Here is a 17,577-nt window from a genome sequence, read left to right on the forward strand (position 1 = left end):
TAACAGTGCATTTTATACACAGCCTAAATTTTTCACCAGCACTATCAGATTATTCGAACAGCTCATAGACCTGGTTTACTTTACAACAGAAGAACCAACATTTTCTGATAGCTGAAGCGCAACCAAAGCACGATTGAAAATGTAAAGTTTAATTGCAAAGTGTTAAGCTTATTAAATTTTCCCTTATGTTCTGTATTAATCCAAAATGCCAAAGCATCTTTATGTATCGTCTCACTGCCTGCCATTTTCTGCAGAGGGATCTCCACCACTGGGTGGCGCTATTGTACTACCTTAAGTTCCACTTTTAAACTCCTCAGAAGTTCATGGTTAAATAGAAAAGACCTTTGCTACACTGTACAGAAAGTGCTTTCCTAAGTCACATAACGTCTCAGCACTGTGACGTGTCACATCCTACTTCCTTACATCCTGTGTGTTTGATGACTGAGAACATGGAAACGCCTGTACATGGGAAAAGATGCCAGTTTCTCCTCTCACACCATTTTCGCAACAGAACAAGTTGGATCTTGAGGTTCTTTGTATGCCTTTAGACTGCTAATGTAATCCTGCTAAATCCACTCCCTAACACTCTGGGAAATAAACGTGTCCTGTTACTAAAGGAGGATTTAAGATGTAACCTTTTATAGATTTGGGGGAAATCTTAGAGATGACTTTTTAAGAAACAATAGCTTTGGTCTGTGGTCAATTCTTGTTTATATTTACTAAAAGGAGATACATTCTAGAAAAAAGTCAGTATGTTTTAACTTAGCCTCAGGTATTTGTCTTCTCAACTACCAGAACATACCAGGAAACAGGAAAATTCCATGGGTTCATCTTCAAATTGGATATTTTGTCCAATAGAACACCAAATCACATACTATTGTTGGTCACTTGATTAGGGACACCTTGCCACTACCAGGCTGGACCCCCATTTGATTTCGGAGCAGTCTCAGTACAACAATAGACTTGACTTAAGTTGCTGGAAACATTCCTCAGAGATTTTGGTCCATGTTAGCACCACATTGTGCAGCTGCTGAACTTTCATGATGCCAAGCACCTGTTCCATGACATCAAAAAGGAGTTGTACCAGAATGAGATCTGGAATCTGTAGAGGTTATTTAAGCACAGTGAACATCAGCAAAAAATAAATAAATAAGGTCTGAAGTGTGCCAAGAAAATATTCCCTACATAATTACACCAACTGTAGCAGCAGCCTGAATTGTTCATAAGAGGGGAAGAAGACATTATGCTTTTAAATGTTTATGTTAAGTTCCGACCCTACCATCTGAATGTTGCAGCAGAAATTAAGACTCATACCAGGCAACATTTTTTCCAGTCTTTTATTGTCCATTTCTGGACAATCAGCTTCTGTTCTTAGCTAACAGGACTGGGCCTTGGTAGGGTCTTCTGTAGCAGCCCCATCTGCTTTAAGGTTTGACGTGTTGTGCATTCAGAGATGCTCTTCTGCATACCTTTGTTCTAACAGGCGGGTGAACTACAGTTGCCTTCCCTTCATTGCAGTCTGGAAATTCTCCAATGCAGTTTCACCCAGGGAACTGCCTCTCAATGGATAGTCTATTTTTGTGGACCACTCTTGGTAAACACTGGACATGTTTGTGTGGCGAGAAAGTATATTCATTTCAAATCAATATAAAAGCAGAGCAGCAAATAACCCTCTTTGGAGAACCTGTAAAAGAGGGGACAAAACTAGATTTGCATTTATCTCAGGCAAACTGCTTCAGATCTTTGCTTTTAAGAACTGAGCTCATTGATGTTCTGCAATTGTGCATTTTTAAAAATTATAATAAAACAATCAGTTTAACGGGACTTGCTCATTCTTTATACCACAACATCTGAGTTTGAACTGATGTTTTGTGCAAATGCAACTAAAGTGCCTGCATTTCTTTGGCTCTTGGGTGCAGGGTCACAGATCAGTAGTACTTTTACCGATAAAACCCAATACAATACGGCTCGTCCTGCCCACCCCACCTGTTACAGCTCAGGTAAAAGCAGAAAGAAGCGCAACAAAGAGAACAAGTTAGTGAGACATGACACACTGGGGAAGGGTGGGTGGAGGTTTGTACAATGCCTTTACAACACTGGACAAGCACAACACACAAAGACACACAGTCCATATTAGGGGAAATGGTTTAATTCGGAGACAGAGGCAAAGAAACACACCACACAAACAAACATCGACCCAAAAAAAAGAAAAAAAACAGAACAGTCTTTCAGCTACGCACTCCACTATGGGAAAGAACAAAACTACACACAGGTAAAAAGCAAGGCTCAAATTAAACAGTTACCTTTTCAACTAAGACAATTATCCACACAAGTTGTCAAAAATCCTGATGACCATTAAAGTATGTGGACAGCACAAATATACTAACATGAAACTTACCACAATTTAGAGGATCCTAACCCCACCCCCTCCCCTGAAACTGATTCATGAAGTGAGGGACACAGAGATCCAAGGGGGATAAAGAAGATCAAAAATCAGGCATCATTTAGTGGCAAAAGCAAGAGAGAAGAAGAAGAAAAAAAAATTGCTTGACACCAGCAAGAGGCCAGACTCAAGACCTGGTCAAGGCAAGGCCACATTGATAGGCCAGACAATTTTTTATTTTTTTTCCCCTCCCCCAATATAGATTTTTTTTTTCCTTTAATTTCCAATATAAAAAGCTTCACGGGTACAAAATACATATGAACCACCAGTTGTAGAAATTGGACAGCCTGTGTATGTCTTTTTTTGTCTTTTGTCTTTTTCAAATCCCACCCAGTTTCAAAAATTTGTAATTGAACAGAACGAAAAATATATATTTATATATAACTGTACTGTGTGTATAATACAGATTACATCAAGATGCACTCACTTTGGCTTTCATCAAGACAAGACAAAAAACATCTATTAAATTATTGGTGGAACATGAACAGAGTCCTACCGATTATCAGACAAGAAAAATAACAAAGTTTTTCTCTACTCTTTTTCTTATAGATCAAGACGATATCTATAGAGATGCAAAGCTACCACACTGTCAAAAAAAAAAAAAAAAAAAAAAAAAAAAAAAAGCACTTCAGAATATGAAAACCAACAGAAGAAACCGTGATTGTTAGAGCTTAATCAGGATTTGTGATGGAAGCCCCTGAAGTGAGTAGAGTTCCTGTTGGGACTGCTGTGGACTATACATTGTGCTTTATTCCCCCCCTTTAAGTGTTTTAAACTATATTCACTCATAGTAACACTTCACCATGCACTGCATCACCACAGACCTGCAGTCATTTCAGTGGCCGACACATGGCACCCACACTGACTCTTCTGCACTGTACCTCTGTTTTATTAAATTCAAAAATATCCCACCACCACCAAAACACGCGTGATCCCCCACGGTTTGTATCGCCAAGTGTCACACGCGCTCGCACTCACTAAGAAAGACGTTTAACCTTCAAATGTATAGGGAAGTTTATTGTTTATCTACAAGGTTTTAAACCAACTGTTCAAATTGAGTACATCACAATACACATTTACCAATAACTCAACACAGTAAAGGCAAAGGGGAGACATTAGCAGGTGACAAGAGCTTTCATGACACTGGCATAAATAGACCCAAAAGAAAAAACAAACCCAAAACAAAATAGAAAGGCGAACTGCAGCAATCTCTAAACCAAGGCCTAATAATGTGTAGGCAGTTTCTAGACGTATATATGGCACTTTGAATATTGTATTGCATTTGGATAGAAAACAAAACAAAAATACTGTAAAAAGCACATGCCCATATTAAAAGAGAAATCAGTGGTACCTTGGAAAAATTTGGGATTGTAACCACACATACACACGACATTCTGCAAAAGTGATTAGCTCCCACAATTGTGCTTAACATCTCCTTACAAAACTATAACACCCCCTCCCCCCGCACCGGTTCAAATTTGGTACCTTCCTTTTGTTTAGGAATATTTAAGTTTAGAGTAAAAGGGGAAAAATCCCAACTGAAAAGAAAGTCAAATGGTGGTTAACAGTGCATTTTGTGTGGTAATCCTGCGTCAGTGTCTAGTTTCCCCCCCCCACAAGCACACACACACCAAAAAAAAAAAAAAAAAAAAAAAAAAAAAAGAAAAGAAACAAAGAGCCCTGAGCTGACAACTCTTTAGCGCCATCAGGTACGCAGTTTTAGGGAACCCTTTCTTTGGGGGAAGGGGAGGGTGAAGTGGTAGTTTTACCAGGGTCGTCACACAAAAATGCCACCCTGATAAAAAAGTGTAAACTTTCGTGCTGAGAAAAATGGAATGTTATTTGTAAACCAACACTACTGTGGTGGATTAAGTCGATTTAATGTGCTGTGTGACTTCTTGAGCATCACACGAGTGCATGTTTTTAAAAGAAAGAGGAAAGAAAAACAAAACGTGCAGAGACCCACAGGTTGCGTGTTGTGTCCGAGTTCTCTCCTCTTCAGGGGCTCCCACATTTGCAACCACGAAAGAGTGTTTGTGTGTGTTTGCATGTGTTGCAGCGTGTGTGTGTGTGTGTGTGTGTGTGTGTGTGTACAGACAAACTAGGTAATATTACAGCAAACAAAGTGGTGAGTTTTAAAAAAAAAAAAAAAAAAAAAGCACAAGAAATATTTGACACATGGGCACTTCAACAACAAAATCCAACAGAACAACATTGTCTGGCATCTGTATGATTAACAGACATTGTAAATCATCTCTCAACGAGGCATCCAAACAAAAGCAAAGTGAAAAATTCATTAATTAAATTAGCAAAGAGAAATTCACAGAAAGTTGACAAGATGTACGTACCATGGAAGTTTAGCAGGGATATAAAAAAAAAAAAAAAAAAAAAAAAAAAAAAAAAAAAGGGGGGGGGGGAAGGCTCAAAATATGACCCTTAAAAAAGAAAAAGAAAAAAGAAAAAAAGAATTTAAACCAGAAAACAAAATTACAATTAAAGCAGAGGAATTTTGAACTTTTTAATTTACTAGAAATGACCCTCAAATGGTCATGCTGATCAAACAGATTTTTAGTCCTCTTTAAAAATGTAGTACACTGAAGACCCTCCCGCCCCTGCCCCCCCTCCCTGCCCAAACACAGATGACATTACAACGTAATCTACAAAAAACCCAACGTTTGCCTGGGTTCTGTTAGTTAAACTTCTATAGATTCAATGGTATAAAATATAGTTAATCTAAGTGTGCATTTAAACCACAGATTGTCTATTTGTGAATCAGTTCTAAAAAAGTTGACTCATGTAGGTAGTCATTTCTCTCAACAGAGCAATGTACCTTTTATTGTGCCATCAATAGTTCAAAAACAAAAAACCCAAAAAGAAATCAAAGAAAAAGAAAAACACTGGATATTTTTATAAATGAATTTTTCTTTTTCTTTTTTTAAATAGCCTTGGTGTAAGTCTTCACGCTGCCTGCAAAATGTAGAGATCATTACAGAGCACTGAGAGGGATTTTAATGGTCAGACTTTCAAAAGTGTTGGAAAGTGGTCTGTAGCATTTTTTTTAAGAAGCCAACATATTGCTAATGGCACCAAATAGCACAGCTGTGTGCCAATCCCTGTAATCAACTTTCAAGTGAGCTTTACTGAGAGAGGTAAAAAGAAAAAACATTAAAAAAAAAAAAAAAGTCCCACAAAGCTAAATTAAAAGTAAGAAATCCCACAGGTTTTTTCTTTTTAAAACATTCGCAAAAAACCAAAAACAAAAAACAGGTCACTCAAATGAACTTAACCTAGGTAAAGTTTTCACATTGATTTTGCTTGACCTCTCTCCCACCCGTCACATTTCTATACAGAAAAAGCAAACGAAAACAAAAATGAATATACATGCAGAAAAATCAGGTTGAGCTAAGGTCAAGGTCAGTGGGTGGCCAGGTATTGGGGTCAGGCGAGCTTAGAGAGACATCACAGACAATGGTGGGATGATGTGGGCCAGGAGTTTGGCTTGTCTTTCAACATCATGAAGACATGCTAGGCTAATGATGAGCAAACAGGCATGGAGATTTGTTCTAAAAAGGAACAAAAACACAAAAGGAAGAGAGGAGAGAGAGAAAGAGAGGACAAAGAGGAGAGAAGAGAAAGTTAGGGGCACAGCACAAGAATCATTTAGCCATGAGGCACAAAAAAACAAAAATAATGCCAGTCACCACATATACAGTAAGGACAACAGGGGGGGACGGGCAACCCCCCCTCCTCTCCCAACGCACAAAAAACAAAACAATAATACACAGATTTAAGGAAGTGACACCACCAGGACATATGGCAGAGACTCCAACATGCACAAACTGTATACTTGGCACCCAAAGAGATCCATCTAGAGCCAGTCCCTTGTGGGAGACTTGGAGGATGGATGGAATGACTGGAAGAGGTTGTTAATAAAAGACGCAGAGAGGTAGCCTAGCTCAACATGGCTTAGATAATGAAAGATGACAGAGAGAGAAACAGAGGGGAGGGGGTAGAAGAGAGGTGTGGTGAAGACTGGAAAATCTAGCGTAGAAAAGAGTTTCACATTGACAATGATACGGATGAGACAAACTGCACGTAAACAGCCAAACACAGGGTAAAGCTCTGGGCTCGGGGGTCCTTGTGACCTAGCTTCAGAAACAACAACTGATCCTTAGTCAACCTGTCTAGCTTGACCTGAAGGCAATGAAATGGCATGGAAACATCTGATGCTCTCCACTAAATACAGTGACACAAAATACCTCCAGCGAACACTGACTCCAGTGATAGTCATAAATAATCATATACATTAAAATACTAAATCAGACTCAAATTACATGACAAAACCGCAGGAATGAAATACAGCAAAAATGTGGAAAGATCATTGCAAACATTTTTTTTTCCTTTTTTAAGGAATAGGCCGAGTCTCCCTCCTGTGATGGGCTTCTGTCCCCTTGCCCCACTGAGTCTCTGCTGTGGTGACCTTGGCTGGAGGGTGAACTTACCCTAGCAGTGCTAGCTTTAGAGCTGGGGAGGGGGAAGGCCCCGGGGCTAGGATCAGTAGGGTTTGCTGTCGTTCTTGGAGCGTTTCAGCTGAACCTTCAGCCTCTTCATGCCAATCTGGAAACCATTCATGGCCTGGATGGCAGCTTGTGCAGACACAGGATTGTCATAGCTGACGAACCCTGAGAAAAAAGAAAAACTAAACTGAATACATTACAAAACAGCAACTTAATGCCAACATTTCATTTCCATATCACCAGGCTGACCATCACCCCCTCTCCTTGGCATCTGCCTTCCTGTAGCCAGACAGACTCCATCTTCACCATCATGGATTGCACATGGTGAATGTAGTTCTTTTTCTGCTCTAGAAATCCACTAAAAGTTTAAGAGCCACTAACCAGAACCTCCAGCAGGTGGAGTACTGGTTCACGTGCCTCTATATCAAACGGACAGCAGAGCAAAACAAGGACTGCAGTCACTACCTGCAGTTCACAACAGGAAAGCTGGAGCCCATCCACAGGATGAGGAAGTGACTGGAGAGGTTGCAATCTTTCCCTTTAAAAGCACAAACCATGAAATAACTACCAGAAAAATCTAATTTTAGCTAAACTGAGTGTTTAGTGAACCTTCTGACAAAATGTACAAAATAATTTCCATATCAAAGTTTAAATGTGAATCATATTTGCTGCATTGGGTGTTTTCGTAATTTATACCTCAAAAGTGTATTGTGTAATTTATTTTGGTTTTAAGGGGAAATTAAACAAGATGACTCATCAGTTTTACACATATTTGGACACCATGTGGCTGGACAGGCTGCAGAGGAAAGCCACATGGTGTTTTATTTTTCTCTCTGCCAGTTAATGTCAGAGAGAAGGGTCACAACTATAAATACTGCCTTGTGAATCTGAGATTTAGAGGGCAGGAAGAGCAGCATGTCCAACAGACTGCTGTCTCAAACCTGCTCTGACAGAGAGACTGACGACCTTCTGTCCCCAAGGCCATAAAACTATTCAGCTTCCCTCAACTACAGTCAGAGTTACCTTTATTCTAGCACTTTGATAGTGAACTGCGACTTAGCCATGTTAACGTAATGCACAAAAGCATGTGCATTATTACATACTCCTCTTCAATTTTTGCACCATTTTCACTCACTGCTTTAAATTTGCATTTGAGGTGGTGTTACATCACAATACTGGTGTACTGCTTGCACTCAGTAAAACACAAATGCAAATGATATTTAATACCACCTCCGGTCAGACATACATGCATGCATCTAATCCATTTACATAGAAAATACAAGTATCAACATGTTCATCTTTACAGAGCACTTAGACTCCATTTAAACTTTAAATCTGCAGTGAAACAAAGCTGCTATGCCATTAACTGATGTAACCAGGGAAACGCCAGCAGTGTCACCACACTTACCAAAGCACTTGCTCAGATTGGTCTGTTTGTCAATGAAAACTTTGGCGGAGACCACATTTCCAAAAGGCATGAACATCTGCAGAAGATCCTGGTCCCCACACTCCTGGGGCAGGTGATAGATGAACAGGTTGGCGCCCTCTGGCCCTACTCCATTTGGTAAGAAATTCAGATACTCTAGTTAGACGTGAATTCAAATGCACACAAAACATTTACTGTAAACATAAAAGTTCATTGCATTTAGGAAGAAACTTCTGAAAATTCTTATTGAGTGATGTGTGCCAGGGATCTTCTCACCTTCCTTCTGACTGCCAGCCACACTCTGCTGAAGGAGAGACTGGCTGTAGAGGGCGGGCAGGGCAGACGCTGTGTACTGCTGCATCCCTGAGTAGGCCTGGGTTAGGGCATCCATAGAGCTGACTGCTGACCCGTTGGCCATGGAGGCTCCCAGACCCCCGTTCATGGCCCCCATACCTGTAAGAAGCAAAAGTTTAATAGTACCCATTGAGCATGGCGACCCAACATCAACATGCATCTTCCTTTTTTTGGCTTGTATCCAGTTTTTAAATAAGGAGATTCTCACCACTGACGCTGCTGGTGAGAGCGTTAAGGTTGTTGAGGCCCACAGAGGTCCCAGTGAGACCTTGCAGAGTCCCCAGAGATGCCAAGGGGTTCACGGCAGCGGCAGCACTGGACCCTGCTGTTGACCCAACTGTTGACAAATGACAAAAAAAAAAAAGAAAAGAAAGAAAAAAAAGATATTCTTAAAACCTTACATCTGCCTCACATTGTTATGGTTATAGAGGAGGACATGGCAGTTAAAAATCTGTCTCACAGAGAGGAGCGGTCATTAGTAAAGCAGCCATATGTTAAACTTAGACAGATGGAGCCAATGTATATTTACACAGATTGAAGGGAAATGGGGGCTCTCATAAAATTTTTATATGTGGGTGATTAACTCCCATAAAGTAAATGAGGAATGGCTGAGGGCTGTTAGGCAAATAGTAGATGAGGGAGATTTGCAGAGGAGAAGTGGCCCGACTGTGGACATGCACTGTACACCTCAATCAGCGAGAGAGTGAATCTTTATACTTTAGTTAATATATTATACATGAATTAGTACACAAAGAGCAGAGGTGGCGACTCAAGCAATTACAGCCAGGCCATGCCAAAACACACCCCTAACAAAACTAACTAGTCATGATGCTGCCATGGGGCTCGACTCACAGAACTGTTGTATGTATTGTACAGGCAGCATTCAAAATTCATCTCATGTTTGTGTTTAATTACCTGGACTGGCAAGAGCTCCCAGGGCACCGCTGCTGGTAGACAGAGCGCTGGTGGAAGTTGGGCTGGCAGAACTCTGAGCTGCAGCTGCAGCGGCAGCTAATGTGGCCAGGTTCTGCAGCTGAAGTGGATTCACACCCGCTGAGAGTACAAAGACACGCGAATTATCAAAGACTGAATTTTTCTGCATACAGCATAAATTTGAAAGTAGTCATGGAAGAAATACATAGATTTTAAAAGCAAAAGAACAAACAATGAATTTTTAAAGTTTAAAATAGGATGTGCTGCCATTCATTTAAAAGCTTTCCTCTATATTAAACTGCTTGGATATTGGGAAATTTACCATCACCAAATCACATTCTCAGATCTCAGAGAATGCAAGATGGACACGGCTGTAAAACCTCATATTTTTCTTCCATTTACCATTTTGGAGATTTAAAACCAGGATGGCTCTGACTTAGTGACAAATGTCATCCTCATACAGTGGCTACTTGTCAATTACAGGGTAGGGCCACATTAAAAAAAAACAACAAAAAAAACAAAAAACAAAACGCCTTGCTTTTTGAATGCTGGCACAATAAATTGACAAGAGAAGTCGCCCCCCACTGGTCATGAGGGAGAGTGCAAATTCAAGCCACTTAAACCTGGATCGGGAAGCTATTTTAACATTTTAAATACAGTATATTACTTTAGCATGACCAACAAAAGAAGCAGACTTGATCTATCAAATCCATCTAATATGAATTCCAACTTGAAGATTTATCATTCGTTTTAGCACCCCATCTGTAGTTTTCAAGCTCTTCACATTGGCTTTTAATATGACCAAGGCAGAGGGATGAGCAGTTTGTCTTCAAGCAGCCGGAATAGGCTGAAAATAGCATTATTGGTAATTAGCGTGCCACTGATCTGAAAAGAGTAATGTAATTTAAGGTACTTAAAAGCATGTGGGCGAAGCGCAGCGAGACAGAGGGCTGGTGACATGAGCAGCACAGCTTGTAGGGGTGGGCGATAGAAACGATATAAATTTGGCCAACAATAGAGATTTTGACTATATCGCTCTATCACGATTGCGCATGTTGATGTCATCAAGCTGCGCCTGTTTTGGTTGAAAGCATCGCAGCGGCTACAACCATTATCATCTGCACGTCATAGACACCTCACCTCCACTACTGGAACTTCAACATTATGCACTCCATACTGTATAGTAATGCCACTGTTTTGCACATGTCTCAACTCTGTATATTTTTATATATTTTATTTATTGACTATTTAATTTGTAAAATATGTGTACACACACACACACACACACACACACACACACACACACACACACACACACAGAAAAACATTTAGTATATACACATCCAGAATTTTTTTTTTTTTGGCATATACTATTATATATTGTACATATATTTATTAGTTTCAGATTTAGCCATTCGTATACTTTGCCTGTTTATGTTATTGTATTTTGCACAACTCTGTTGCTTGTGAAGCTCGCACACAAGAATTTCACTCGCATGTGCTGTACCAATGTACCTGCACATGTGATATGACAATAAAAAAGTGATTTGAGTGATTTGATTCAAATTATGCCCGGCGACAGTCATAGCAAAGAGATGAAGCACTTTTGAAATATGGGGAAAGCCAAAAACTGCGCTTCCTCCACTTCCATAACATTGATTCATTAATGTTGAATTCTCTCGCAGCTGTTCTATTCCCATGTTGTTGCAGTATATTAATAACTAACCTTGTATTGTGGATGAATAATCTTAATTGTTCTCCTGACTGAAGTTTGGCCCCTGTATAGCATCCCGCTATGCGATTGCATTTGTCTCTAACCACCAGAATCCCTCACGTTAACTTTTATCAAGTGGAAAAAAAGTTGGCGTTCATCCTCCAGCTTCACTGTGCTAATGTTATGCTAACATAGCTGTGTCGCTAGCAATCACATAGCACAACATTATATACCAGGTAGTCCAACTTCAGTAACCCTGCAAACGCCACTCCTGTTTAGTTTTCTGTCTTCATTTATGTTGGAAGTGGTAGCAGAGCTGTACGTTTTAATTAGTTTAAAAAAAAATCTCTCAGTCAGAACATGGCATGTCATGTTTACGTGGAAACTAGCGAGCTAACTTCCTGCTAACTTCTAACTCTGTTAAAATTAATAAATTCTGTTTTCATGGATGCCTGGATGTTAAACTTAATTGTTACACCCGATAAAGCAGCAACGCTGATGATTTAATTAAAGATGAAAGAATTTAGACTGTTTTTAACTCAATGTTCGTTTGACTTTGGGACCTGAAGGGATGGAGTTTTGGACCCAGATTACGCCGCAAAGCTCCTCACTACGGCAGCCATAATGCTCTGACAATCCATCAAGCCGTGCAGCTTGCCAAAGTTGTACTAAAACATTTTTTAACATAACGCCAAAATCGGTTCGAGGTGAGTAAGCACAACCAGAATTCATACATAAGGCACACTCTCGATTTTTGAGAAAATTAAAGGATTTTAAGTGTGCCTTATACTGTGGAAAATACGTTATACAGAAGAATAGAATATCGTGATATATATCTCGTTACCGCACGTGCTTCAAATTATATCGCGATATGAATTTTAGGCCATATCGCCCAGCCCTAACAGCTTGTTCTTTTTGCATTCCTACGACTCGTAAACTGATCTTCTGAAACTCACCTCCTAGCCTTTGAATACCATTGAGACTGCCTTGGTTACTGAGAGAAGTGGCCTGCTGGAGCAGCTGTCAAGATATGAAAGAAAACAAAAGTCAAATCTAGAAAACAAAATTAGATCAGACATGATAATTAATATTATTTTTTCCTAACATTATTAAATCCTCTTTAAATTTGGGGACTAAACTATTCATCCATCCATCCATCTTCATCCGCTTTATCCGAGGCCGGGTCGCGGGGGCAGCAGCCCAAGCAAAGAGGCCCAGACCTCCCTCTCCCCAGCCACCTCCTCCAGCTTATCCGGGGGAATACCAAGGCGTTCCCAGGCCAGCCGAGAGATATAATCTCTCCAGCGTGTCCTGGGTCTGCCCCGGGGCCTCCTCCCGGTGGGACATGCCTGGAACACCTCACCCAGGAGGCGCCCAGGGGGCATCCTTGTCAGATGCCCGAACCACCTCAGCTGGCTCCTTTCGATGTGGAGCAGCAGCTGCTCTACTCTGAGCCCCTCCCGGATGGCTGAACTTCTCACCCTATCTCTAAGGGAGAGGCCAGCCACCCTTCGGAGGAAGCTCATTTCTGCCGCTTGTATCCGCGATCTCGTTCTTTCGGTCACTACCCACAGCTCGTGGCCATAGGTGAGGGTAGGGACGTAGATCGACCGGTAAATTGAGAGCTTCGCTTTTACACTCGGCTCCCTCTTCACCACGACGGACCGGTGCAGCGTCTGCATTACTGCAGCCGCAATCCGTCTGTCGATCTCCGGCTCCCTTCTCCCATCACTCGCGAACAAGACCCCGAGATACTTGAACTCCTCCACTTGGGGCAGGAACTCATCCCCAACCCGGAGTGGCCACTCCACCCTTTTCCGGCTGAGAACCATGGCCTCAGATTTGGAGGTGCTGATCCTCATTCCCGCTGCTTCACACTCGGCTGCGAACCGTTCCAGTGCGAGCTGGAGGCCCTCACCCGATGAAGCCAACAGAACCACATCATCCGCAAAAATCAGAGATGAGATTCTGAGGCCACCAAAGCGAAAGCCCTCCGCCACTTGGCTGCGCCTAGAAATCCTGTCCATAAAAATTATGAACAGAACCGGAGACAAAGGGCAGCCCTGGCGGAGCCCATCACCCACCGGGAACGAGTCCAACTTATTGCCGGCAATACGAACCAAGCTCTTGCAACGGTTGTATAGGGATCGAATGGCCCGTAGCAAACTATTCACTGTTTGTCTAATCTGTGGAAAATTATCTGATGCACAGGAACAACTCGGGACCAAGATTTATACTCCATGTCATTATTTTGACAATGTTAGCAAGAGGCAACACATTTTGACCAGAAGGCAAAAAGTTATGTGAGGTTTAAATTAAATAAACGGCACGACAGCTTTTACAGCTTCATGCAACAGGCTCAATGTCTCATTTTTGTCCCAGAAACATAAAACGCCTCAGCTGTTGCCATCTAAGTCACATGTTCTTTGGCTCTGAATTAGAGAAGGCATATGCAAGTCACATGTCAGTGTCCTTTAGCCAGAAAACAGTTCGAGGAGGAAGATTATTCTACTCTGAGCCAAGTTTCAGTTTGTACTTTTGGTCAAAGTATTGTGCAATATTCAGCTTACACAATGACCTAATACATTTTCAGCTTGCAACAGATTATTTTATTACTTAGAACAATGTGGTTGGATATGTCATACACAAAATGGCAGCTGTGTTTCCAGCTAGAACAGTCATTACCAAAACTTAACAAAAAAGGGATCACCTGACCTTAATATCCTAACACAGGAACACATTCATAAAGCTTGGTGATAAAATTCTTACATGCACGCTCACGCACCCACTCACCCACCCACGGGATAGATTGATAATTATCAGGTGGTTCAGTGCTCTCTACCAAGTGTATTCTGTACACTCAATATATTTAAACAGATAAACTATAAAGGTTTTAGTACATTAAGGCTAATCTGTGTGTTCTTTAATAAAACTCACAGCCAGGTACTGCGGTGAAAGAGTCCCCAGCCCAGCCAGGTTTCCCCAGGTGGAGGCGCTGTTGAGCTGCTGAATCTGCTGTACTAGCTGCTGCTGCAGGCGTCGCTGCTCCTTATCTCTCTGTGTGTCAGCAAACTTCACCACCAGAGGTGAGGAACAGCCCTGGAGCGGTGAAGAGTTAAGAGATGTTAGACCGGTTCAAAAGCACACCAAGTTTATTTACCCATGCAAGGACAGTCACTGCATAGGGATTTTTTTGAATTCGTTTTTTTTTTTTTTTTTTTTTTTTTTAAAGGGGGGAGTGGGGTGGGTTTGGTTCCTCTATGCCTCAAGATAGTTGTATGCCTGTTGCATTCATATCAAAGCTAAAAGAGAGGACATGTGCCATGCATAGCTAAACCAGGCCACATTCCAAATAAATAAAAGCACAGGACAATGGTGCAGACGGTGAATCATTTAAGCACGTTAAAGAGTTTAATCGAGTCCACAAATAGGCAGACAACAGATGGACAACATTAACAATAAATAACATTCAAACAGGGATATGTCAGACATTAAGAAAAATGCATTACAATACGGAGACTCTCGCAAACAGACAGTCACATGTTCAGACAGACGCATGGACAAGGCATGCGGTGCAAAAGTATTTTAAGAGTTGAGAGCCAGATGGGGACCAGGCTGGTTAGGGAAAATGGCTTCTGCACCAGCAGCAACTCCCACAGCAGCTGAGAATCGGGGAGTACGTGATTGTGGGGGCAGAATAGGTGGCACTGCTACTGCCCCCCCCCCCCCCCCCAGAGTTTAATCTGGTAGGAGGAGTGTTATGTTTGGTTGGACTCCTAATTAGACTTGGTCTGATGCTTCACTGGGGAGCCTCTGACCTGCTAGCTGTCAAATTACCACTGCTCTACTTCCACAAAGACTCCATTGGCTATATGAGTACACAGACCCACTTTTTAAGAAGTCTAAAAGGGGAGCTGTTTCAGTCTAATTTTTTTTCCTGATAACCTATATTTGATAGTGTGGATTCTTTTCCCCTGTAGTCCAAAATACAGACTAATATAATGGCACACTAATGGGTAGGCTCTGTTATCAGAATCAATAAGTGAAATGCATTTAGTTCAGCCCAAAATAAAAGATGACAGCACTTTTTGTGTCCTGTTAGTTCTGAACTCAGCAGCTATGTAAAAGGCAATGTTTCGAGTTTTATTCAATTATTCTGCAGATGACAATGTAATTTTGTAATTAGCAAGAGTGGTTTTGGAAATGACTCATGCTTTGTGATGAATGGATGCCATCTGCTTGGACAGGTTCCTCATCTTTCAACACAAGGGGGCAGCAAAATGTATGGGGGACGGGGGGGGGGAGGGAAATGAGAAATAGGTGCTAAGGGGTACAGTACCTCCATAGTTTGAGAGTGATGCATGGTTTTGATTGCATTCTGTGCCATTGCCCTGGTAGCAAATGTGACAAACGCACAGCCTGTAGGGGGGAAACAATAGGAGAGGGGGAGGGGGGGAGGGACAAGAAGAAACAAAAACAAGACAAAAGGTTTGGACAACTCGTTATGAACCCCAAAAAAAGACATTACAGTACAGAGAATGGCAACTCCCAAGCACACAGAACCACCCTCACTGGTTAGCACATGAAGAAAGAACAACAAGGAGAACAGTAACACGTGTCAGATGAGCGGTGATCGACAGATTAAATTGCCACCCAGAGAGGCTTGACTACGTGATGTCATGGTGAGACAGTCAACGTGATTATATACACAGAAAATGCACACATAAATACACACTGAAGGGCTTTGATTTACTAAAATATGCAAGGCCTGCAAACATCAAAGGCTAATAGGGCCCGTTTCAAATTGTAGGAACACTGCGTACGTATACTAGAAAAAGAGCAGAAATTCATAGCTAGCTGTGTCTTCTGTGGGATTTAATCGTATATAAGCATCGACGCTAGAGCCTCGTGCTGCCTGCTATCTGAGGCTTTATTCAGCAGAGTGCTATGTAGGAGATGCGATGACAGGCTAATTCCAGCCTTTGTAGAGTGTGATGAAGGAGGCGGTAAAGGAGGAGCTGAGCTGAGCCGCCTGCCAGCTGAGCCTACGAACACCGGCAGCCAGCGGTTGCCTAGGCGACGGGCCATTGTGGCGGACAGCAAGTGCAGTGGCCCTTCACTGCGAGTTGTGGAGGCAGAGTGTCACAGTAATGGGAGGATACACTATGTGGACAGAAAAAGTGCCACTGGAGGTGAATAGCACTTGATCTGAGGGTGCCGGGGTTGCAATGAAGAATCAGGGAGGGGCCCTGCATAAATACTTGATGAGAATATGTACTCTGGTGTGCTGAACATGGCGGATGCGCGGTGCTGAACATCATGTCCACACCGAAGGCACGCTTACCTCTGCTCTGACCATCCGGTCCCCGAAGTATTCGGCACTCTTCGATCTGTCCGAAAGACGAGAACATCATTCTGACCTCGTTCTCACCGTATTTCTTTGAAACCATGCCGACAAAGAGTTTTCTGTCTTCTACCGCTGCAGGAAGACGAAAACAGGAAGGCTATTTAGTGAAACCCAAACAATTATGGCGCTGTGAAAGCAGCACTTACATCAGGTGCGAAAATCTTGCACCCCTCTCTTTCTTGTTCAAGCAAGCGCTCTCTCTTTGTCATGCTGCCACATTTTCTGCCTCTCACTCAGAGTGCCAGCCTTTTGCACAAATCTCTGCGACTTGCCGCTTTGTTTTCCTTCTGTCTACTTCTCTAGACACAGAAGTATATCATCCTGTACCAGCTCTGCTCTTAAACCACTGCACTATATAGATGCTGTGTACTGCTGTCAATTTTACCCTTTTCAAATCTCACACCCCATTTGCCTTTACCTAATCCTTCTCCTTACAGGTTTTCCTCAACATCTCCATCTCATGGCTTACGTCATCCTGCATGAATCCACTTACCACTTGTTTTCTCACTGTCAGCGGGTTTCATCTGGATAGGATGATGCATCTAGGGGGAAAAAAAAAGAAAATGTAGGGAAACCATTCACATCTGTCACCATTATAAACTCTGTTATCTCTCATCATAAAGGCCTCATGTCTTCACTCATCCTTCCATCTTCGAGCATTTCTCCCCATCTCTTGTTTTGTTCTTTTGCTGTAAGACCATCATCCCTCACCGCCGCCAGATTCAGGAGGAAGTGTCTAAGAGTTGCTGGTAAGGGATCAAATTCTCCGGTATCCAATTTCAC

At 41.9% G+C, this 17,577-nt stretch overlaps 1 protein-coding gene across 3 annotated transcripts in view; it reads right to left on the reverse strand.

The window, feature by feature from the left end:
- Nucleotides 1-6,871: 6,871 nt before the first annotated feature.
- Nucleotides 6,872-17,577, reverse strand: part of LOC146569930 (CUGBP Elav-like family member 2) — a 30,677-nt gene continuing 19,971 nt past the window's right edge. For 2 of the 3 annotated variants that reach the window (XM_085282613.1, XM_085282616.1), the window contains exons 4-13: nt 17,288-17,336; nt 16,732-16,866; nt 15,727-15,806; nt 14,325-14,486; nt 12,344-12,407; nt 9,656-9,793; nt 8,949-9,077; nt 8,663-8,839; nt 8,369-8,515; nt 6,872-7,125 (exon numbers count right to left, since the gene is read on the reverse strand). In XM_085282613.1, coding sequence (XP_085138739.1) covers nt 6,998-7,125; nt 8,369-8,515; nt 8,663-8,839; nt 8,949-9,077; nt 9,656-9,793; nt 12,344-12,407; nt 14,325-14,486; nt 15,727-15,806; nt 16,732-16,866; nt 17,288-17,336 — 1,209 coding nt within the window. In that variant the 3' untranslated portion in view covers nt 6,872-6,997. The remainder of the gene's footprint in view (nt 7,126-8,368; nt 8,516-8,662; nt 8,840-8,948; nt 9,078-9,655; nt 9,794-12,343; nt 12,408-14,324; nt 14,487-15,726; nt 15,807-16,731; nt 16,867-17,287; nt 17,337-17,577) is intronic. The other variant, XM_085282615.1, reaches the window with a different exon arrangement.

Source organism: Mchenga conophoros, linkage group LG7 (assembly GCF_057382185.1).
Source record: "Mchenga conophoros isolate Kocher_MC1m ecotype Shallow Benthic linkage group LG7, M_conophoros_male_GT1.1, whole genome shotgun sequence".
Taxonomy (NCBI): domain Eukaryota; kingdom Metazoa; phylum Chordata; class Actinopteri; order Cichliformes; family Cichlidae; genus Mchenga; species Mchenga conophoros.